General features: G+C 48.6%; 1 protein-coding gene across 4 annotated transcripts in view; it reads right to left on the bottom strand.

The window, feature by feature from the left end:
- BCL11B (BAF chromatin remodeling complex subunit BCL11B) overlaps positions 1–8,539 on the bottom strand; it is a 97,163-nt gene extending 88,624 nt beyond the window's left edge. For all 4 annotated transcript variants that reach the window (XM_030003745.2, XM_030003762.2, XM_030003752.2 and 1 more), the window contains exon 1: positions 7,661–8,539. In XM_030003745.2, coding sequence (XP_029859605.1) covers positions 7,661–7,718 — 58 coding nt within the window. In that variant the 5' untranslated portion in view covers positions 7,719–8,539. The remainder of the gene's footprint in view (positions 1–7,660) is intronic.
- Between the last annotated feature and the right edge of the window lie 16,063 nt (positions 8,540–24,602).

Here is a 24,602-nt window from a genome sequence, read left to right as displayed (position 1 = left end):
TTTTAACTGGCGTGGACAAGGATACTGGAAGCACAGAGTCTTACCCCAGGATTTAAAAGGCAGGATCAAAATTAAGTAATTAGTTTTGAGCATGTATTAAACACACAACAACTTTGTTCTTTTCTTAAATATCAGGCTCAAAAGAGACTGTTTCTCAATTGTGTATGGCGCACTGTTGCTCATATACAATTTTCTTAAGCCTTTTTTTTTTTTACTTTCATTGAAGCATATTCATTATAACATTCAGCGAATTTATGGCTTCTTCCAGTGGCTTAGTAAAAGGGGTCATAAAAAAGTTAAGTAAACCAGTGTGTTTTTTTCCTCTCCCTTAACTTTGGATTCCTTTTTTATACTGTGCTGTCTAGTGCTTAGTCTTTGGAAAGTACCTTGGGCATATCCAGCACACACACAAATTATCAGCTGCTCCAGGAAAAAAAAAAAAACGGAATTTCTTGCACTGAGGCAACTACACAAAAGACTTGCATATGTCAAAAATACAGAACTAAGTCCCTGTGAATGCTGCACCATTAATCAAATCCCCGATCTGGTGTCACTTTTGCCAGTAAAATGATGATATTCTTCTAACCCCCTTCTACTGGCGCGTGCCTGCAACGCATGAAGTGTGTCCCTCTGCTTTAATTTGTTTTCGAATAGCCTGCTTTAGGCATTTTTTATATATCCTTTGGAAAAAAAAAAAAAAAAGAAAAAAAAAGCAGCTACTACTTAAAGCTCCAGCAAGGGTCTACAGTACCGACAAGCAACAGCTTTTCGGGAGGGAGGGCAGACAGTGAGCAAATTTAACTGATGTTCAGGAGCTGAAGACACAACTGCCTCTGAGGCTGTAACCGTGGGTGCCAAGGAACGGTGTGCAGTCTGCCCAGATACATTTTAAGAAAGAAAATAAACACGAAAGAGGAAGGTGCTGTAGTAAGAGCAGCTGAATGAATCATACATTTATCAATGCACGCAGTTATTGATGCCTTTTCCCTCCCTCGTTAAAAAGATACATATATATATAAATCCATCTACAGCCAATGCTGATGCTTCACCAAGCACTTTTATGGTATTGCTAACTTTAAAGCAGGCGGTAACCCCCAGCCCCCGTTTATTTTTCCATGTGCTTTCTCTGGAGGCTACCAAGGGGAGACCAAATTCAACCGACAACTGCAACGCAACCCTGGAGAAACCGAACTGCAACCCAGAAGAAGGAAGTGCTCCGGCAAGGAGGCAAAGAGCCATTTTGGGGTAGCAGGTCTCCGCGGAGAGACTTTTCCGCTGGGCTTCGACCTGGGGGAGTGAGACGGGTGGGAGGCAGAGGACGGAGCGGGAGGAAGGGGAGCGTGGGTGTGCGTGCGCTGGGTGGGAAGAGGTAACGGGAAGGAGGAAAGGGGGATCGTTGTTTCTCTTGGTAAAAGTTAACAGTTGTGGAATGGAAAGAAAGCCACAGTCGGCGAAGTCTGAGGTTTCGGGAGGGGAGAAGGGAAGGTTTTCCCCATGGCTGGGAAACACTAGCATCAGCAGTGGCCTGGGCACTGTGCTCTTCAGCTTACCAGTCTGTCAAACGAGCTGGCTGCTGTCTATATGCTCCCAAGCAGCTCAATTCAAACATTAAATGAAGTAGAGAAATCATCAGATAAATTGCTGGCCCTCTCTACCCAAGAGTGAAGGGTTTTTGTACAGCTGATGACAGCCCTGATCTTTTGTCTGACCTAATTTACTTCTCTTTCAGGTTAGAATAAAGCACGCTTTCCTGTCACGGGATAACCTCCATCCACATATTGCACCCTAAAAATGAGAAGACACTTGTGCTATGTTAACAATACCATAACTTGCTGAATTTATCAAGTTGGGTGAAATAAACGTCCACTGATCAAAGCCTCCCGTGTGTACGCCACGAATTATCTGTTTGGGCAAGAAAGTGTCCCGCTAAAGTCCGTCCACGACGCACAAGCTGACTGCGGCAGAGAACAGCACAAGCCCGGTGAAGCAGCCTGTGAGCTGCTCAGCAGCAACTTCTACATGACAGACATGATTTTGTGTTTATTTCTCTAGAAAAAAAAATGCTTGTTTTCATTTGCAGGACCTGCAGATTTTTTGCTCTAAGGACCCGAGGATCAAAGCACGGTAAACTATCTAATAACAAATCCTCTCGGCAGGGGTACATGTGGCTTTCTGACATGTAATCAACGCCAAATTATGTACGTGTACGTCTGCCTTGTTGCTGTACACACCTTCTCCTAGAACTCCAGCTTCCTCGCTCAGTGTTTTTACGTCCACTGGAACAAACAAACGGATCTCCGTGGAATTCCCCCCCACGCTCCCCGAGACTCGTTCTTGCACAGGTATCATTACCCCGATCGCTATCTGCCGACAAGAAGTTGAGAATTTAAAACACTGTATGTTGACAATAAAAGGCACTGTTAGAAACTAATTTTAATTAGAAACTCCTGTCCGCCCGAGCCAATTAATCAGCGGCGATCTAGCTGAAAATAGATTTGCCTCGCTCGCAGCCCCTCTCCGCTAGCGCTCTATAGCTCTTCGCATGCCAATCAATACTACAACTTTGCCCTGAAAACATTCTGCAGCCCCGCGAGCGGGCTGAGCGGCGGCTCCGGGTTCCTGGGGCAGAGCATCCCGCGCCGCAGGGCCGGAGCCAGCCCTGCCATGATACAGGCTATGAGCTCCCCCTAGTCGTCAACACCCGCCACTGGCAGCCGGGGGCACAAGGCAGGCGTGCGAGCAACTCAAAAAGCCAGCAAAGTTTATTTTGGAAAGTATTTTCCGTCAACAGACAACACAGAGCGCAAAGCCACGCAGGTAGGCAACGTGGAAGGGAAGCGAACATCTTGCGCGAGGCTTTTTTGAAGCGAAGAGGTGTGCTGGCAGCAAGCGCAGCCCAGGGAAGAGCCGCTGAAGAGGTGTCGACCGAAGTCGGTAACTGGCATCAATAATTTGTACTACTTCTACGAGCGCGCACTCCACTAAGTCATAATTATTGTCAAATATGCCACAAGACAACCCTTTGTTCTGCAGAGAAACATACGTTTTGCGCAAGACAAGGGCTCCAACCATTCCTATTGAAGGCAGCCAGGTTGTAAAATCTTGAAGACTTTTCTTTCTCAATATTTAAATAAGCCTGACAAAATATGCTTTGCATCTGCCGACCAGCAAAAAAATGCAAAATGATTTCTCACCCGCTGTACATCTATTTAAGCCACTGAGCACATCGACCGAAAAGGACGGAACAATCTAGATCCACAATCTAGTTACTCCGCACCAGTTTTTTAAAAATATTTTAAAAGACCAGAAACTATGAAAATGTGCCAGTATATTTTTTTTTTTACCTTGTAAGTCCAATACAAATATATTCAAATGAGAGGCAACCTGGAAGTCGACAGCACACAACCTTTTTTTTTGTCCTGTCCTATTTAAAGCCAACACATGTAATGTCTTTTAAAAGCACATTAAGCTTTTCTGTGCACAACTATGCGGCTATCACAAAAAAGTCAGCCATCTCCAAAATAATAATTTCCTCTCTAATTCTTCAGTCACAGCTTACCATCCTCTTTGTACTAGAGTTGATTGCCTTGGTGGGGGTTTTTTCCTGCAGGAAGAGTGCATTAATTGCACTAAATCTAAACGCATTTTAAGAGAAGCTCCTTGAAGCCATTTGCAAAACTTTGATATGCAAAAAATCGTAGGGTTTTTTTACTATTATTTTTAATGACTATGTACAAATACAAAGTGATAAAGGAAATTATTACTTTTCCTAGGGAACCTGTTGACCAGGTACTGAAAAGCCTCCTTGGGAAACCTGGTTCTCTACCTGGAATTGTATGATTTTACTGTGCCTTTCTCTCCCAATCTTTGCTGCTGCTCTACAGAAATGTTCTTGCTTTGCCGCCTTCTGCAAAACTGCTACCAGCAAGCTTTTCACATGCTCTCGCCTTTCACGTTTCCTTCAAATGCAAAATGCAGGGCTAGTTTGAAAACAGATTTCTCAAGTTAAAAAAAGAAGATCTTAAGCTGGAAAATCAGCAATTTGAATCAAACCAAAATAACATTTCTTTGCACAGAGCAGCTCAACAGCTCAGCCTCCTCTTCGCTACATAATCGTCTCTTTTACTTTGTCCACCCATTTAAGTGAGCTCAGCTACCAAGTTTGTTCTGTTCACCACCACTGAAGAAAGGTCCAGAGCTGCTCTGTTCTCCCCATGTATTTCCCCTCTTTTTGTCCTGCACATGCATCCATTACAAGGCTGCCTGGGTGAGCCTGGCAAGGACAAACAGGCCACTCCGGTTTTCAGTCTTAAAGACCACCGTGCTAATGAGACCCTGCAACTCTGGAGCACAACTACATTGCAGCTTCTCTGCTTTTTATGTTTGTTTGTTTGTTTGTCTTACACTCAGGATCTAAACGTTTCTCTGAACACCAGGAGCATGAAACCCAATAAACTCCAGCTGAGCAGTGTCAGAAAACCCTTCTCTCTCTCTCTCCCCCATCTCTCTCCCAATCTCTCTTTCCTTCCCTGGCACAGACCTCCAATCCATCCTGAAATGCAACTCTCCTGACAGATGCCAAAAGGGGGGGGGGGGGGGGAAGCCCAAGCTAAACATGACATAAATGCAAGATTTCTGAAAACAGTATCAATTCATCCGGCTTGGAGGGCTTGGCTTGGGGTTGGCTTTATTTTGTTGGAAGTGCTTTGGTTTCCCACTCCGTTGCCCGCTACTTTCCAAACTCCCCCTTACAGAGGACGGTCTCCCTGGCTGCTTTTCCCCCACGAATGACACCTTCCCGAGGAGTGCGGGGATTGCGAAACCCCCTCCTGCAAGCCTGCAGCTGAGGCTCAGCGCCTGTGCGCTGAAATGCCTGCGCTTCCTGCTCCCCCCAGCCCCAACCCCAGCCCCAGCCCCAGCCCCAGCCGCAGCTCCCCCCCCGGCTCCCACCCCCTCCTCCCCTGGATACCTTCATTTTTTTCTGCCACTGTTCAGTATGCAGCCTTATTTCTTCGCCAGCTTCCTCAGGATGGAGAGAGAGATAAATACAAGAGGGGAGGGAGGGAAGCTGCGTACCGCTCTGCTCTCCATTCCTCCCCAGCCTCCCCGCTAAACCCATTGTACACGCAGCTCCTCGGCACCTTTTAATGCTCTCCTGCCTCATTATTTACTTTCAAGTAAAGCGATCAGAAAAGGAGATCAAATTGGAAGAACAAACCTACCTGGCTCTCTTCTCCACCCCACCCCCCCCCCCCCCCCCAGCAGCAACAGCAGCGAGAAAAGAAATGTTTCACCCCTTTAAACAAATTCAGACGTGCGCAACAAACCAGATTTTCCGCACAACCCCTTTCAACACCCCACATCTCCTCGCAACTGAGACAGAAAAGTGGGAGAAATTGCACAGGGCGATTTAGAGGGGTTAGGTAGTTGATGCTTTTTCTTAAAAAAAAAAAAAAAAAAAAAAAAAGGAAAAAAAAAAAAGCCACCAACAAAAAAGGGAGACGCATTTTCCAAACCGGATGGTTAAAAACAAAAATGCAATTAACGAGTTGCGGAGGGGGGGAATCCACCTTTTATGGTGATGCAAATCTGACTCCAAATAACAATGAATTAAAAACAAACCCCCCAGAAAGAGCTGAATACCAGATGCATCTTCATTTGTGTTCCACCAGCTGATGGGCTGGAGGGGGGGGGGAGGAGGAACGGGTTAAAAAATAAAGGCGCACACCAAAAAAAAAAAAAAAAAAAGAAAAAAAAAAAGGAAAGAGCGAAAGAAAATGAAATTTCGGGACCCAAACCGTCCCCCCACAACCCTCCGCTACGAAAAGAAAAAAAATCTCACAGGAGGTGGAAAAATTATATACACATATATATCTCGATTCCCAAGGAAATCTTACAAACAGAAATTTATCACCGGTAACAAAGAAAGAGAGGAGCTCGCAAGCACCAAATGCTCCTGGCAGATGGCTCCTATTCTTGGCTTTCAGGGGAGGGGAGAGAAGCCGGGGGAATATTTTATTTATTTATTTATTTAAATTCTTTAAAATCTCAACATAAATATTCGGATCCGCCGCGGCTCAGGCTCAGCCCCGGGCTGGCTCCGTGCGTGCCGCCGCCCCCCCGCACCACAGCAACTTGCGGACTCGTCTTTTTTTTTGGGGGGGGGGGGGGTCCGGCCGGCCTTCCCGGCGGGGTGCGGGGCCCCATCCCGGCCTCCGCCCCCCCCAAACCTCGCCACGGCCCGCCGGGCATTTTCTCCCACCCCCCTCAAACGGGTCCGATGCTATAGGAGGGAAATGGGGAGACCCCCCCCTCCCCGTGCCCCGGTGGCGGCGGAGCAGCGGGGAGCGCTGGGGGCTCCGCGCCCCGGGAGGCGCCCCCTCCCCAACACCCCCCCCCCCCCGCGGCACAAGCCCCGCGGGGACGGGAGCAGCGGAGCGGGGCGCCCGGCGCGGGGACCTGCCCCCGACTCTGCCTGCAGGCGCTCGCCCCTCTCCCGGGGCTTTAGGGGTGGGAACGGGGAGGAGGGGGGATGCTGGAGCTGGAGGCGGGGGGGGGGCGCCTCCTTCCCCCCCCCCCGCTTTATCTTTTCCTTTCCTTTTTTTTGGGGGGGGGGGGGGGAGGCGGGTATGTGCGTGTTTTCATTTCACAATGGGAGCTTCGGCAAAGTGCAGCCTCCGCTCCTGCCCCGGCACCCGAGCCGCTGCCCGGCCCGCATTTCGTGCCCTCTGGCCCCGTCCCCTGCCTCGGCTCTCCCCGCGCCCCCCGCCACCGACAGACACCCCCGCCCGCCCCCGGCCCCTCTGCAGCCCCTGCCCCGCCTCTACCCCCAGCCGAGCTGATCCTGCCTTCTCCCCCCCCCCCCCAATCCCGCTTTGGAGGAGAGTTATCTCCCCCCGCCGGCGATGCACCTGGGGCGGGCAGGGTGCAGCCTGCCCATCTACCTGCCCCGCGTCCCCGCGCCGGGGGGGCTCGGCGCCCGCCGCTGCCGGCCCGCGCTACCCCGTCCGGCCCACCGCCTCCATGCGCTTCCCGTTAAGTTCCCCCCCCCGGCCGCTCCGCTTCTCCCCCCTCGTCGCTGCCCACCTTGATCCGCCCCCCCCCCCCCCCCCCCCCCGCCGCCCCGGCCCGGCTGTCACGCCGAGGCAAGGCGCTCGGCCAACTTTTCCCACCGCTCCGCGCTGTCCCCGGAGCAGGGAACGAGGAGCGGGGCCGGGGGCGAGCGGCGGAGCCCCGGCGGGGTGGCCCGGCCCGGCCCGGTCCGGCCCGGTCCGGAGCGGCGCGCCCCGCTCCGCCGCCCCCCGCACACGCACCCGCTCCCCGGGGGAACCCCGCGCCGCCCCACGCCGCCCCACGCCGCGCTCTCTCCGCCGGCAGCGCCTTCCCCGCTCCACGCCGCCTGCCTGCCCGCCTCACCTCCGCACCGCTGCAAAAACGCACAGCAAACTTCGGGCTTCTCCCCCCCTCCACCCCCAGCCCATCCCCCCTAGCCACACACCCCCCTCCCCTCTTTAATTCCCTTCTCCTCTCCCTCTCTCTGAAGTCATTTACCAGCTTTGGTTGCTCCTGGAGTCTCCCCCCCCCCCCCCCAACCGCTTCCTCCCCTTCCCTAATTTTGCTCCTCGATTTCGGCTCGGTCTGGTTCCAAGTTCAAACTTACGTGTGATAATCTCTCTTTGTGACAAGTGCTGCGGGTTTCCCTGCTTGCGACGGGACATTGCCCTGGCATTTACACTGGCATCGCCTGGAGAGCTGCACTGGTTTGGGGGGATGTGTTGGGGGGGCGATCCTCCTCTTTTTTTTTTTCCTCTTTCTTCTTCTTCTTCTTTATCGAGTTCTTCTTCTTTCAAAAAAAAAATTAAAAAGGAAAAAAAAAGCCTCCTTTTTGTTGCTGCTGTGGTGCACTGGATGGGATCCCCTCTCAATTAAAAATCATCATCATCATCATCAGGAAAAGCTCTTTCTCGCTCTTTTTTTTTCTCTCTCTTTCACACACTCTGTCTTTTCTCCACAGCTTCTGCCACTTGGACTTCCAGATCTCTTCTTGAACTTGGGAGGATATGCACCGCCAGTGACACTTTTCTCTTTCCCTCTTTCCAGAGTGCTTGGCAAATTGGCAAGTGTGCTTTTCCACCAGGAGGGTAAAAAAAGGAAAAAAAAAATCGAAAAAGCAAAAAACCGCAGGAATATAAAAAAAAGTACTAGAATTGGGATTGCCCCCACACGCAAAAAATTGCCAAAAAAAAAAAATGTTTTTCAGAGATTGACCCTTGCTGGGTAGATATATAGAGAGAAATTTTTTGAAAAGGGGTAGCCAAAACTGTGTCTCCTCTTTCCCAGTTCAAGTGGCACTGCTTTGCCCTGGTGCTTTTGGATTGCCAGTGCTCCTGCACCACTTTGCACTCTTCCCCCCTCGCCTGGCACTGGGACTGGAAGGAAGGAAGCCCCCAGTGCAGCTGGGCTGGTGCTGGCTATTACTATTATATATTGCAATGTGAAGATGGCGGAGTCCTGGTTCTCTGGGAGCGCTCTGTCTCTCTATGGCTGGGGCTGCCTCTGTACAATGGGATAAAATTCAAGTTCAAGTGCGGACGTGACGTTTAATCTGCACTAGAGACAAAAAGACCCAGAGAGTAGGAGCACTGGGGGCGACTAGCGGTGGCTTTTTAACATTGTACCCTGCAAGAGAACAAGAAACGCCACTCGCACACACCGCACACACCCGCGCGCACACACACACACACACACACGCACGCACGCACGCGCACACACACACTCGCACACAAACTAAAGCCCATGCAGGGCTCGGGAGCCGCTCCGGGCTTTGTGCCGCGCCGCCTGCTCGGCTACGCGGAGTGCCGGCACCGGAGGAAAGCGCGGGGGGGGGGGGGGGGGGGGGGGGAGGAGGAATAAATCCGCATCCTCAAGCACGGCCAAACTTCCCCGAGCCCGGCGCCGGCCGCAGCGGGGGCGGCCGGGGCGGGGGGCGGCGGGGGCGGCTGCCCGGGGCCGCGGCGGGCTCCGCGGCCGGCGGCCGAGGGAGGCGCGGGCGGGAGGCTGCGGCGCGCTGCCCGCCGGTGCCGCCGCCTCGCCGTTACTCATTGCGGCGGCGGCCGGTCTCCGCCGTCCGGGCCCGGCGCCGGGTCGTGCTCCCCGCCGTCCGTGCCCGGGAGCGGCAGCTGCCGAGGGGTCTGGGGCTGCTCTTCCCTCCAGGCGCCGCCGCAGCTCCTCGGCGGCGAGCACGTCCCCCCTGCATTTCTTTCGAACAGTTTTACAACAACACAAATATCTGTGTGGGTTGGGGAGAGGATTTTTTTTTTTTTCCCTCCCTCCCTCCTCTCTCCCTACCCGAAGTGTGATGGTAGCGGGACACGCGCGCACACCCGATCCGCACACGCGCTCCGACCTTCTTCTCCCACCCCCCTACCCCCCTTCCCTTAAAATCCTGGCAGAGAGGATTTTTCCTTGGAGGAATTAAGTCTCAGCGACGAATCGAGAGACGCCGAGTTCCCAGGGACCGCATCTCGGTGCACTTGTCCTCCTTTTTCACACGCAGGTAAATGCCCACAACTGCGTGCGCTTCTAACTTGGGAGAATCTTGGAAACCAACTTTTTCCCCTCTACCTCCGCTCTCCGAGCCCATCTCCTGCGATTATTTCTCTCTCTCTCTCTCCCTCCCCCCCCCCCCGCCGCCCCAGACAAGGAAATTGTTCGGTGCAAACAGCTTTTCAGCACCAGATCTGGACAGGGCGAGGGGAATGGGGAGAGGGGGAGAGCTGGGGGCTTGAAGGCAGATGGAGCAGAAACCCAAGAAAGCCAGCCTCCACCCGGAGCACGCTAGGAGAGCCGCTCTGCACTCGTGTCATTTACTTTCCACGTTAAATGAATATTTTTTTTTTTTGTATTAAATCGCATGAGAGCCTTGGGGGGACCAGAATTCATCTCGGTGCCCTTAATCAGCTTTGAGTAGAATTTGGCTAAACAGCATCGCTCTCGCCTCCTCCAGCAAATCTGCCTTTTCCTCCCCACACCCGTCCGCCCGCTCACAGCTCGCATTTCGGCGCTGCCAGCCCCCGGCCCCCCGGAGCCCGGCCCGACGGCACGCCGAGGGCAGCCGCGCCCCCCCCCCCCCCCCAGCTCCCAGGCCGGGCGGTGGGCGCGGGGCCAGCCTTGCGGTGCCCTTCTCTGCCCCGGCTCAGCCCTCCGCCTCTATTAAGGCACGGCAAACACGTCAAAGACATTTAACGGCGCTTAAGCTGTTTAGATTCTTCGTCGTGAGTGTTTTGGGTTGTTTGGCAGGGTCCTGCAAAGAAAAATGTGCGTGGTGATGGCAGGGGCTCCGCGCCGCCGGGCAGGGGAGGGACGGGAGCCGCGGCACCCCCGGCCGGCGGGGGTGCCCCCGGGGCCGGCCCGGCGGGACAACGTTGTCCGAGCCTGCGGGGGCCGGGGGTCGGGATGCGGCACCCTCGCGGGGGGGGGGGGGGCGGAGGGCAGGGTCTCCCCTCCGCTGGCCTCCGCACCCGCGGGGAAGGGGGCCCGGGCAGGTCAGCGGGGCTGGGGGCTGCCCTCGCTCCTCTCCCCGCTTTGATCCCTCCTCTCCTCCCGGCCGGCGAGGCCGAGAGGCTTTGTGTGGCTGTACCTGCCGTGCGAAGCGCGGCCCGGCCCCGGGGCCGCTCCGCGGGGCTGCGGCCGCGGTCACGGGGGGGGGGGGGGGGGGGGTTGGGGGGGGTGTCACTTTCCACCCTCGGGGGTGCAAAGTCCGGCTCGCAGCGGCTGCGGCCGTTTCTCAGCGAGCTGCAGGAAGCTGCACCCCTTCGGAGCGCAGCTTATCGGGAAGTTACTGGGCATCATCTGTTGATTAACCAGTGTCTTCCAGTGGGCACTGAGAGCAGGAGATAAGGGCCGGCAATGATTCACCAGGCGGGCGCCCCGGCTGCCCGGGGCGGCGGGGCCGCCGGAGCCCCTTCTCGCCCGCACCGCCTCGCCGGCTGCGGGCTGGGCTGCGGGGGGTGAGCCCCCAGCCTGCCTCCTCCTCCTCCTCCTCCTCCTCCTCCTCCTCCTCCTCCTCCTCCGAAAATACATCCCAATAGGGGGAAAAAAAAAAAAATTCCAAAGTGATTTCTCAGTCTCCTCTTTCCTCCCCTGTCTGGCACTTGTGATCATTAGCACTGAAAGCTGTTAATGTCTTGTCTCACAGCTCCCCCTTTAGTCTCTCTGCTCTCCCTGTCTCGCGTTCAAAGCCAGATCAATAGCAAGCTCTTTCTAACCTTGACCTATCCCTCGACCCGCCTCCATCTGCAGCTGGCCCCGCGCTTGTGTCCGTGTCCGTCCCCCCCCCACCGCCGCAGCCCGTGGCAGCAGCCCCGCAAGAAGCGCCGGGGTCCCGGGGGCTGCCCCGGGCCGCGGCGGCGGCCCCCGACATCGCCCCGCTTTGTCCCGGGGTGCGCGGCCGTGCTGAGCGCCCACAGCCGGGAAAGGGGGGGCTGTGCCCCCCGGCCCCCCCCCGCTCGTCCGGCTTGGGGGCTACGGCACAGCGCCGGCCTCCCGCCACCCTCCTGCAAACCTGGGGCCGCAGCTCCCCAAAACAACAACAACGACGACGAAAAATAACCAACAACGACAACAAAAAACAAATGCCCAGAAGAAAGAAGAAAACAGGCAAATGGGGAGCATGACCTGCAAGAAAAGGACGAGCTTTTCGCTAGCGTTAAAGGTGCTACAGTCCCTTGTTTTAAATTAGGGGGAAAAAAGCACTCTCTTGCACAAAATAACTTGTATTAAGGTAATAATCTTTTCTGTCTTCATAATATACCGGGGATTCAAAGAGTTCTCATCTAGAAACACTGTCCTTATCATAGGGGAAAACAAGCTAATACAATGTTAAATATTCCATTTTATCCTATATACAGCAAGGCATGCTGAGTCAAGAACTCTCTGCACACACATGTTCAGCTTCTGGGTTTCTCTTTCTTTTCTTTCTTTCTTTCTTTCTTTTTTTTTTTTTAAATTGTGCAATGTCTTTAGCTAAAATTTGGCACGGATATAGATACATAAATAACAGTGGCTTCAGTGTAAAGAGGAAGTCCCAATATCCTCACAGAGGATAAGCTTGATGTGTCACTTGGACACATTTCGAATGCATTTCCACTTTCTCCCCATTTGCTCAAATAACTTTTCAGTGGAAGAAAAATTGGAGCTGCAGATTCTGTGTGATGTGATTTTAGTTTCTTCCCAGTCTCTACTGAGAAAGCTCATGCTAAGTTAGAAGTAAATTGTTTCTGATACAGATCTGGGAGTTGGGTGGGGGGAGAAGAGAGGGAAGGAAGGAAGGAAGGAAGGAGGTTTGAGACAATCTTGACATAAATGAGGCTGCTGTCCTCATTCTCTTTGAATCTTTAAATGTTGCTGCTTGGGAAGAAAAAATAAATAAAAAAAAATAAACACAGGGCGTTGATCTGATCGGCTTAGTTAGCCGCTCCACCTTGTGAAAAGACACAGAAGCACAGGATCTAACCAGATCATATTTACATACATATTAATAAAGCTCCCGAGGTGGCAGTTCAGCCTTCACATACAGTGCAAGGATCTCTGTGAGTTCTCATTTTAGACCCATAAAAAAAGATAAAAAGAGGTCTTTTGGGCTTCCCTGAATATTTTTCTGCAGTGGTTTTATATCATTTCTGAAAATTACATAGTTAAGTGGCATCAAATTTCTGGGTGATATAATAACTCAAAATGTGTAATTTTTTTGTATCAAATCACTTTGCAGCCATAAACAGAGCTTCAGAACCTCAATCAGAGGAATGATTTGGTGGGGTTTTTCATTTATGGCGAACAGTAAAATTGTTCTTGTTATCTATTCAAATATATATAAATTGCAACATTTATTCACTTGATTTTCTTTTCCATGACACTGGTATATTTGAGGGTGCAGTGAAATGAAGGCTTAAGCAGATAGTGTGTTATCCCCCTGCTCCACTCCCAAGACTTTTTGGAGAGAGGCAAAAGCGATGCAGATTTTGCTGTGTTTTCGAGACATTTGGTGTCCCCTTATTCTTGGTGGCTGTCACTTGCTGATGTTTCGAGGAATGAATTTAGAAAATGAGATTTTCTCAACATTTACATTCTAAACCTTCCCTGGAGTCCCCTGCTCAGTCAATGGTCTGTGGGGTTTGGGGTTTTTTTTGTGGGTTTTTTTTTCCTGCAGAGTCCCTCATTTTTCCAACTCTTTCCAAGTGTTAAACATACTAGGTAACAGTCCAAATGCTGGGGCCCAGTTTTCTCCCACACCTTTTTTCAATTAAAATAAACAAAATCAAAACAATACCTCTTCCCCCACCCCCCAAAAAATAATCATGGAACCAGCAAGCCAGAGCAGAAGAAAAACACTGATTTTTTTTTTTTTTTAAATCAGATAAAATGCAGGATTGGGGCCTGTTTTCCTTCTTCAGTTTAAAAGGTGCATTCCTAAAGGCAGAATTTGGTCTGTTTAAGCTTCAGACTTTTCGACAGTAGAGATTCCATTGCGGTCCCACTGAAATCACTTGCAGGACCCTCAGGGACTGCGGCGAGAGCAAGACGTGCCCCTATATTTGTAACTTGAGGGCCTCTCTAAAAGTCAGGTAACAGTTCTCTCCAGCACCGTCTCTCATCCTACAAAGGACTACCTGCATCTGCGTACACATGCCAACAGGCAAAGGTAGAGGGGAACCCGCTTTACAAGCATCCAAAGTAAATTAGAGTCAAGCATCACATCTGCTATATATGCTCCATCCCACTACAAATACCATTCAGGCATCCACATAACACCTGGGTTAGGACTGTTATTTACAAAAAAAAAAAAATTTGAAGGAAGATGGGCAAAATCTGCTGTTGCTAGAGAGGCTTTTTTAAAAACAGCTGGCACATATTCCTTAACAAATTCAATCCAAGGATTGTTTGTGTCTTTGGAAAACAAATGCCATCATTGCTTGGTGGAATAAGCTGAGTTTTGTGAACCAGCACTAGTTTCACTGTTAAAAAAAAAAAAAAAAGTCCCTGAAAAACTCCTAGAAATTCAGGGAAATCTTCATCTAAAGAGGTGCCTTTAAAACTTCCTCCGTTATGGAAATGCATAACATTGTCTCTCTCTAGAGATTCATGTGCAACTACGTTTGCATGTGGAGGGGACAAAGAACCCCTCCTCCATAGGTACTCCTCAGAACTTATACAACCTGAAATTTGGGATCCATACAGCTCTCCACTGCTTTCAAGTGCAAGTTTCAACCAATTTCTTCCCTTTCCCTTCTCAGATGATTTTAAGAGGATTTGAAATCTTTCGATTGTTTAAAATAACAAAGGCCTCTAAGCTCTGAACGTGGCAATGAAATCTTCAGCTTGAACTCATGACAGAAACGTTCCAGCCTGTCTCTTGTGAATCATGAAAATCCGAATCTGAACATCAGAAGAGAATGGCACCTCATTCATTCTTGTTCTTTAACTCTCTATGTTCTTCCTACTTTATTTTATTTAAATAGGGTATATCCATAGTAACGTATCAGCACTGTTATTATTATTATTTTTATTATTTTAACTTGGGCAACGGAACTCAAACAGGGAAATTTATCAGTTTCTAGGTTCAGTACCAGCCTCTGCAGTTTCATTATTCCTGTCGACAATTACGGATCGGAGAAGTGCGGATGCCTGGCCTGGGAGTGCTTGTGTATTGCACCCAAATTACACATTCCTGTTCATAAAGAGTGGAGCAAAGTATGAATGTGAACGTCATTGCTCGTGTCTCAGGCAACTACTCACATCTTAATTGAAAATGATCAAATAACAGCATTCCCTTCGACAAACAAATGACAATGTATCACCAGGCTCATTGAAGGTAGTTGAGCTGAAAAGCCAGGGGCAACAGCCGGTATTGGCCATAACACCCTGCGAGCGCACGCGTGTGTGCACACACACGCACGCCCCAGGCCTGGATTGTGTTTCCTTGCACCACGGTTCCTTCAGGGATGCCGCTCCTGACTCCAGGATCGTGCTTCCCACTTTCCCGGTTTGTTTTCGCCTTCTCCCCAGGCACCTTGCTTTTGCTTCTGCGTGTGAGCTGCAGGCCAGTGCCACGATGATAGATCGGTTGTTCCTCTCGCCTCCGCTGACACTTTGAAATGTAATTTAGGATGATCAGGCCACCTCGGCACTGGGTGGACCAGAGGTTTGATAGCACCCTAGTCAGAGGCCACCGAGATGCGAAGCATTTACGGAGCAGCAAATGAAGTCTTTTCTGAGCCAACTGTTCCACCTGGACCCCACTACAAATTATTGTTTTCAATTACCACCTGTGTACTCCTTCCCATGCAACTTATTGATGTAAAATTACAACAACACTGGTATAAATAAGTTATGCTGCGGTTGTAAAATGGAAGAAATTTTGTTGTAGCAATTATGTTCAGCAAGATGACAAAATAAATTTCCAGTGCTGTGCTTGCAGTAACCTGGGGAATTTAAGCCTCATAATTTCCATTCATTTCAGATAATTTGGAGTAATTTCTATATGTAATAACTTTGTAATGAAAAACACAGCGGTACTGAAGTGATTTCAACTCTTTTTTTTTTTTTCCTATGGTATACATGGCACAAAATAAATAATAAAAATAATATTTCCTTTTTGTATGTGTTCGGTAATTCTTTCAGCAAAATCATAAACTAATACCAGGACTAAATCTCTGTCCATGAAATGAAAAATAAATTGAGTTAAAGAAAGTGAAAAAGTATGAAAGGCCTTGGATGTTTTATTGTGACTTTATTAAATTGTATCATCTCTATGCTCTATGGTGTCCCCAGGGGTTACTGTTCTGGGGAAGGGCAGAGAGCTAGATAGGTACATGTCCCTAGATCAAAAGCAGAGATGGTTGGAAGAAATTCATACGAAAGTGTTTAATTCAACCCTTTAATTTTTAAAATGGAAACTGGAAGTAATAATAAAAAAATAAAAAATGAGAGAGGTGTGGGATAGTACAGGACAAAAGGCACAAGTCGCTTTGGGGCACTGATTTTCATTAGTGTATTTGATGGTAAGTTACTTAGAGACTGTAAACACATGTAATCACAGAGTATGTTCCAATACAAGGGAATAGCATTTAATTAAAGATAAGAAAGAGTACTGTACATCACTGAAAAGCTGTATCTGTGTCCTACTTACCATCACAACAAGGCTATTACTACACAATAAACAAGAAATCATGTGCTCTGCTCTGTGGAAAACAGCGATTTCCTTGGGAAAAATAATAATACAATACCAATAATATTATTTTTGCATTTATGTCTCACTTGCATCTCCAGGTGATTCATAAAGGTGGGTAACGGTTGGGATACGTCTCCTAGTAATGAGCAAAAGGAGGCATAAAAAGTGTTCCCATAACCTTGAAAGGTTACTCAGGCAAGCTGTGGGACAGAAGCAAAAATGCAAGATTGCAAAGGCTAAAAGCCAGTTCTCCTGACTGCTAAAAATCCCTCTCTGAATAAGCATCTCTACCTCTCTTCTTCAACAATAGCAATATTAAAATGTCATGTTGTTCCTCAGTATTAGGCTACCAAGCTGTACAAGAAGAGGGTCAGTTTGAATAAGTTCCCCCAATGTCATATGAGGATGGTACTCAAGGTTTGCGCCTGTCCCTGCACACCCTTGAATTTGCAGATGCCCAGTGACTGCAGGGTCTCACTCCCTTGCTCGCTTCTCCATGGCCCGTGCAGTAACCCAGGCTGCCTGAAGATAACATGAAATGCAAGAGGACTGAAGATTTATGACAGACAGCCCACTGGAAATGTTGTCCGGAGATCATGCAACAGCAGCGCAGGGATAACCAAAACCACCGTCTGCTCAGAGGGAAGGAAAGAAAAAGGCAGTCTAGAAAAGACTCTGATTTTGAAGGGGACACATCAAGCCACAATAAAAATAACGCACGGATTCTCAATTTGCAGCTTACTTGCTACCGAACTCAGTGGTTGTTAAGTGCCTAAATAATTCCTGAGGCTCTGTTGCCAATTTGATTGAGTCAGGAATTGCCGTACAACAGTTTATGTCCCAAGTCACCAGGATTATGTGGGTCCAGAGGCCATACTCCAGCAGACACTTTGGACAATTCAGATCTAGAAACACAAGAGGAAATGTAAGAGAGGTAAAAGTCAGCCACAATACAACAGCACACAGCAGTTGGCACCAAGATTTTAAAAATACAGATTCCCATCCCCAACCTTCACACTAAAGAAATGGAAACGGAAACGAAGTTCTGAAAGCTAGAAGCAGGTAGAGGTCAACAGCAACATGTAATGGCAGGGAGCTGAAAAACTCTGATCCCTTCATCAAAAGCAGCCTCAAAAGCAAGGACCAAAATAGAACCCACTTGTGGTCATGAAGTTGCGGGGCTACATTTGAATAGTGGCTCCTGTGTCTCTGTATCTTTGTGTAATGATGTTGCAGCTACTGAGAAGAGGGAGCTGTCTGCTGCTGCTCAGAGCCTCTACACCAAAGCCCAGCAATGTTTTTTGAAATCTGTTTTTTAAACATATATATGTATACATGTGTGTGTGTGTGTGTGTATATATATGCTTATTCTACCTTTTGTCAGTTTTCTGACGCCCTTTCAGAATTACAGGTAGTTTTACTGCCTTCCACTAACTTGCCCCAAAATTCAGTAGATGCTTTCCCAAATATAATTTTTTGAGAGATTAAGTTAATGTCTGTAAGCAAAGCAAACAATCATCTACCAAAGTACATAACTAATTTCTTCTGAGTCAGGTTTAGACAAATCTTTCCAAATGGCAATGCCCTTGCGTATCAACTGCCATCTGAAGCCTGACCCTTCCTAGCCCTTCCTGCTAGAGAAGGTGTCTTATATTGAATCTTAGCTGGGACAGGGCACAAGTGGATTTTATTTGTTTTACTGAATATATGTAGATGAGGTCAGCCTCTAAATTGAGATTAAAAAAAAAAATCACTATCTTTTCTGTATTCAAATTTTGAGATACTTAGCTCAAATTAGCTATCCAGAAGCAAAAGTATAGTGGGAGTGGGAAGGAGAGAGAGAAGAAGACAAAAGCAGGTGTCATTTTAAGTATATTACTAAGTGCTCTTGCTTTTTAGATTATTCATGTGTTTGCAGAATCAGGGTCTTAGACTAAAGCGCACCAAGGCCACGTTTGCCTATATGCACAGCAATGAGCACACTACCAGCGCTTGCGATGCAAAGGAGCACATCAAATAAGAATAAAACAATGCCAACAAAATCCCCCTCACCCCATGCGCAAATTAAATTCATGATGAGCAGGCCTGAGGGAGGGAAGCAGCAGTGGAGGCCTGGCATGCCATGTTAAACTGAATCTCCCTTCTGCCTACTCCTCCACCTCTTTCTTTTCCTCCTCCTCGCCATGTGGCATCCTACTCTCCTGCTGCTTGCCTGCTACGCCTCTGCATCCCCTCCGTGAAGCACCGTACGGTAGCGGTAGCAGTAGCAGCAGCAGGAGCACGCTGCCAGTCCCTGCCTAATCATCCCCCACTGTGCCGTCCGGGAAGGCCCGCTCACCCCCTCAGCCTCCTGTCCCACCGACCATCACGCAACTAATTGGGGGAAGTCAGGCGGCAGCACCGCAGCCAGGACGCTCGGGCGCCTTCTGGACTCGCTGCGGTTGAGGACACAAGCGTTAGGCAGCTGACAGATATTCTGCCCCGCCAAAGACCCCACCAAAGCTGCCGTGGCTGCCACACTTGCAATTTATCGGGCAATCTGGAAGGAAATCTCAAACGGCCTCCATGAGGCACTTTGGACCTACTATATCCCCTGTCCTCTGCGGCAGCTCGCTGGGATATTGGACTGTTCGGTGCCCTTTTTCAGGATGAAACCTCACAGACTCACTCTTCAGGGGGGATTTCACTGTGGTTGACCCCGTGCCGCCGGTCACTCATGGTGATAGCTGTTGCTTTATCACTCTGTCACGGCCGTGCCGCTCAGGCAGTTCTGGTGGTGGTGGGTGAACTTTGCCGAACTTCTCCACGCTTCCTTCCCTTTGGCTGCGGGGAAAGGAGCCGTGGGACTAGCAGGAGGGGAGGTGGGGTGCTCTGGACCGCAGCTGCGGGCCAGCGACACCGGTGATAGTACTTTTTCTACTGACAAACCAAGAGACGCCTTATCTCTGAACTAAGTACAGCATATCTCTTTGCTGCAGGCTGGACGTTGTTCTGAGATGACCAACCCATGCAAATCAATTTACAGTTTCAGCGTGATACATTCTGCTGATATTATAAAGGATATGAAATATGAATGCAGTAAAACCATCCTGCCTAAAAGCCTCTGTGTACATCAAAACCTGTAAATACTCTCACGCCTGTATACACCCCTTCCTTGTGTTTGCAGAAGGGCATTCAAACGCACTGAGGAGGGCTAGGCGCGCCTGTGGGCTCTGCGCAGGCAGCTTCTGCCTGTAGGCAGCCGTGGTGGACAAGCACCACTCTTCCCAGTGCAGGGCTGGACTGTGCTGCTGGAGACGCAGGGCTTACCAACTCAGCCACAGATCCTTCCAGACCCAAACTGCTGAATCGTGAGACCTTACAAACTCAACTTTGCAGTGGGTGGGGGATCTCTTCATTGCATGATGCAAACCTGCCCTAGAAGCTGTAGCCATAGCCTTGCTACTGTTTCGTTGCTGCCACCTTCAGATTTTATTAAGATTTGGGCATTTTTTTTGTGAAAAAAAGTGTTCACAGTTAAAAAAAGAGCTTTTCCTAACTGCAGAGGGGAAAAAAAAAAAGGGCCAAAAGCCCAAACGGTGCCAACCAAAAGGCTCAGCATTCCAGGGAAAAAAAGGACACTTTACTAAACACAATAAAAGAAACTAAACCAGCAAATGCTTCTTCAGTCACATGCACAGCGTTCAGGCTTACCTCATGAATCCTGAGTGCCTGCAGTTACCATCTTGCTCTTCTATATCAGGTTGGGCTTCGTGTGCTTTCGAGAGTATTAGCCCTGAAACCATTCCTCAGCTGGCCAGCATCCACCAAAACAGAAACCTGCAGAGTTGGGGTGTTTGGCTGACCAGCAACCATCTTCTGGGGCACAGCAATTAAGAGCACAGTAACGAAGCTGCAGTAAAAGCCTGATGGGTCATGTGAGAGGTCAAACTTTAGCTGTGCTCTTCTCACCTAGCAGAGTTCAGCGGGTGAGCTTTGGTGCAGGAAAGCAGATGGGAGGCCCAAGGCTGGACTGGCACAGCGCGGCATTGACCTGGTTTTGGCTTCTCCAGCCGCTTGCATTGCACAGTGCTGTGCAGAAGTGTCTGCTGCTCCCTGACGCAGCATACATGTGCTTGTATGCTGCTGTGTACCTCTTGGATTTAGTTGTACGTCACCACCACCACTCCCGTATGCTTGAGGTCTTAATTTTTCTGATGAATATGGTGAAATGTTTGGATTCCCCAAGGAGGCTTATTTTGTGGCCATTTGGGACATTTGGTATTCAAATTGCATGTCTCTGGGGCATGTGCAATTCAAACCTTTCAACTTTCGGAGATCTGCCCATTGCTCTTGAGTACTTGGATTAGTTGGTTTGAAGGCTAGAGGCCACTTGTATAATGCAGGCAGCAGACCCTCACCCAGGCTTTCAAGCAACCAAACGCACAGCTCCCACTTGAATTGTAGAAAGCCACCCAGTCTTGACTTAAGGACAACTCCACAACAACCTTGAGTGAATTGTTTCAATAATGTATTGCTTCCCCTATTAAAAAGCCAATGCACCTTATTGCCATCCTGAATTTGTCCAGCTTCAGCTTCCAACTGACTGATCTCACTGATTTGTGCTAGGACAGAGAACTGGTCATTCCCAATTTCTGGTCATGAAATTTCTGAACTTTCTCACCAATAAATCACTTGTGGTCGCTCAATAAAAGGTACAGAATCCAGAATCCAAATCACTTCCTTACCTCTTTTCTAAACTTTTTCCAGCACTCACAAAATTACACAAGACTTCCTTTACAGTGCTAAAAAGAAATAAAACTGGTGTTCTCACCTCGTTTGCAGAGCCGAAGAACTCAGTCATCAGGAACCAAAACAGATTTATTGTGCATAACAGACCTAGAGAGCTTGTTGTATTTATTTAAATGGACCAGTGAAGGAAGGGCATTCAAAACCCATTTTAGAACCAGAGCTGTGCTATAACCAGTCTGCATCAAAGGCAAATTTACTGAGGAGGATAAAAAGGCTCAACCCTCGTCCTCCCTAATTAGCTCTAATCAGTGAGAGATATTCCTGCCACAGGCTAAGGGAATTGCCACATCACTGCAGAGCCCTCATATCCTTATCACTGCTGTCTCACATCCTGGTGGTTTCACTGTATTTACCCTTGTCTTCCCTCTCCTTTGGTTATTATCTCCACTTCACTTCAAACCAGAGGATGCCCAGTATTTTTGTTTCTTTCTATTGAAATAGATATCAACCAGGAACTTCTGCCATTTGAAGACTCCACTGAGGTATTAATTACATTTTTAAGGGACACATATACCTTTCAAAATCCTGCTGGACAGAGCATAAGGCTGAGACTCATGAGAGGCAGGTGCACTTAGTAACAACCACTATCAGCATCAGCATCCAGCTTAACAAACTTCTCTTTTTTTTTCCTTAGATTCTAGCTTAAATATTACTTAGAGCAGAATGAAGCGGCTGTCCTCAGTATGCAAGAAACTGATTTGTGCTGTGTAAGCACTTTCTGCAAGGGATTGTCTTCTTGGATCTTGCTTGTACCTTGCCAGCACAAAAAATCCGCAATTCCCTAGTGAAGAATATTGTGAAGCATAATTTTTCAAAGAGAATTAAATACTGTATTTTTATCTACTGTTGTTGCACAGATGTCTTATCTCAAGTTGTGCTTCAGAAATTGTATTTACAAAAGAAATACGCATTTAAATATATGTTTTATGCTTTACCTAGTATGTATTGGACTAAAAAAGCAGATGTTCAACGAGGCCATGTTTTAAAGCTAGGTCATCTGTGCTGTCTTACATCTATTGGAGAGAATGTCCAGCTTAAAATCTCTGCCTATTCCTCTCCTGTTATTTCTCAACGATTCTTACACAGTCTTTAACACAGGTCAGCTGAGCTATTTTGATAGTGAGAGACAAACTTCACATAGGTAAGGTTTTGTTACTCATTGTCATTAAAAGAAGGGCAGAGCTGATTCCTCTGAAATTTCAGCTGTCAGGAAGCAATGATTATTGTGTAAGTTATCTTTCTTTTATTGATAATTCTAGCAGGTCAGATATATAGATACCTGCATAGGAAGTGTCAGATATTGATACGTCCTGATGCCAGACAAAGGGGCAGTTGGTCCCATTGTGATTGCACTTGAGCTCATGTAGATGGAGTTGCTTCAGCTGTAGGATGGCACCACTGGCTTTAGAATTCGACCCAGCGGTCTGCAAGGAGATGTGTGAAAGCATGTGGCCATGTGCCAGGCTCTTGGCACAGTAGGCAAACCACAAATTCAGCCATCTCTTAAAAATACAAGTTGAAGAAATAATTTTTGATAATTATATAAATTAGTAGTGTAAGATCTATTGTAAAGTATATAACACGCTTTCTGAAACAGGAACATATAAGGCTCTGGACCTGATCCACCTCTGTCTGGTACCTTGTGTAGGCATTCAGACATGTCCAAAAATGAGTGCCGAAAGCTACCAGGTCAGGATAGAATATTTTATCCCCCTTTCACCCTTTACACATGGTGCACAGGGACGTACAGTCAGGAGGTCTCTCATCACAGTGCAGACAGTGTCTGGGCCAGATTCTCTGGGCGATGTTATCTTTTCTGACGTGGCACAGGGAACAGAGCCATGCCCTTTAGTCCTGTTCAAATCCTGCATGTGGCCCACAGAGACTGTCTGTCCCTTCATGCAACTGGAGGGTACTGAGGGTTTGTACTGTGACCGGAGGAAGGCTGTGCACTGCCCCAGTGCTCTGCCCTGGGTGGTGATCTTGAATGTCAACTGTTATAAACTCTGAGCAATAACATCTCGTTTCATGGATTTATTATCAACAGCCTGCATTGCCCATTGACCTCAAGGTGGTTTTATTGTACATCACCATGATGTGGTCACATTTCTCCAGGTTAGAATTGCTGCTTATCGCTTCTTTCAACAACATCGTGGCTTCATGACCCAGCTGGCTCTGTAATGAGATGTGAGAGCAGATGTGGGTCCTGAAGGCTGGTGGCCACGCTCTGCTGGGTGTGTGGACACCCAAGGTCCCTCCTGCTGCTGAAGCTACGCTGCAGGTATCTGAAAGGCATTCTGCTTTTTAACTCCCTAGGGAGTTGCAGGATTGAGGCAAACATTTTGTTTCTCCACCTCTCTTGCATCTTTGACCTTGCCAGGCATTTTTCTTTCAGCCTTTCTTGTTGTTTTGCTACAGAGCTCCCACCCTGGCCACTGCTGCCTGCGTTATTGGTAGGCTGTTCCCTCCCGCTCGCGGCCTTCCTTTGCTGTATCAGTTTGACCTTTTCCTGGGATAGCTAGCTGTTCCCTTGCTATCTGGAGGTGTTTCTCTAGGGCTAGATCTCTTTTTATACTTTTCTGTAAGAGGGACGCATGTGTCCTACAGATGATCTTGGCTCTATTTAGGGAGTGTTTAACATCTCCAGAGCTATAGATTTTGCAGCTCTGCAAGGCGGGTGTCTATCTATCTCAGCTCCTGCTTCTTGGGGTGGGGTAAAAGATACAATATTTCTCCAGAGTCTCATTCTGTCTGCAGGGTCATGATTCTAATCAAACACCTTTATCAGCTCCTCCAGTGTTTCAGGCATTATTCCTGGCAGCAGCATCTCACTTGTTTCTTGTCCTTTAATTCCCAGTGAGACAGTAAAAATCTTTACCTTCATTTTCTCATCTTTATCTCTTATGGTCAGGTCTGCATACAGACTTGGTTCTGGCTTCCCTGCTACTATATGGGGGGTTTTTTTGTCTCCCTTCATGTTACTTGTTTGCTCTCTTTGTAGCTGCTGCTCTATAAACTTGTTCTTCCTTGCTTGCTATGGGTTCACTGCCCGGGTTCATGTACCACATGCTGTGTGATCCCATGAGAGGACTGTAATACTTCTAGGTGTGGCTCTCTATTAAGACAATTTCTTTGTTTATGCTGATAGGCCACAGACACTGGCTACCCGGTGCTGATAAACTCTTCTGCCCTGCAACTCATGTCTCCCTGTCCAGTTCCCAGGAGGCAGCTGGAAGTGTCCAGCAAAGCATCGTCAGTCACAGGACCCTGAGTCGCTGCCAGAGTGGTGGGGTTGGACATGCAGGGACAGTGACTCCTTTGCACTTTCATTCTCTGCCTGAACACAATAAGGGGTCAAGATCTTTACCTGATGGCAGGATAAAACTGGCCAGACATGATGAGACTGCCCAGATGCAATGGACAGGACTCGTAGGGTCGCGCACACACACATTTGCAGGGCTTGAACTCTATCATACCTGGGGAGAAACAGGCACTTTACAGTGCAATTCATCTCAGCCTAAAAAACATCCAAAGAATGACTTCCAAAAAAATGCTTGTTTCCCACCTTCCTTCATCAAAGGAG

Source organism: Aquila chrysaetos, chromosome 2, assembly GCF_900496995.4.
Source record: "Aquila chrysaetos chrysaetos chromosome 2, bAquChr1.4, whole genome shotgun sequence".
Taxonomy (NCBI): Eukaryota; Metazoa; Chordata; class Aves; order Accipitriformes; family Accipitridae; genus Aquila; species Aquila chrysaetos.
This window is presented reverse-complemented; position numbering and strand designations above follow the sequence as displayed.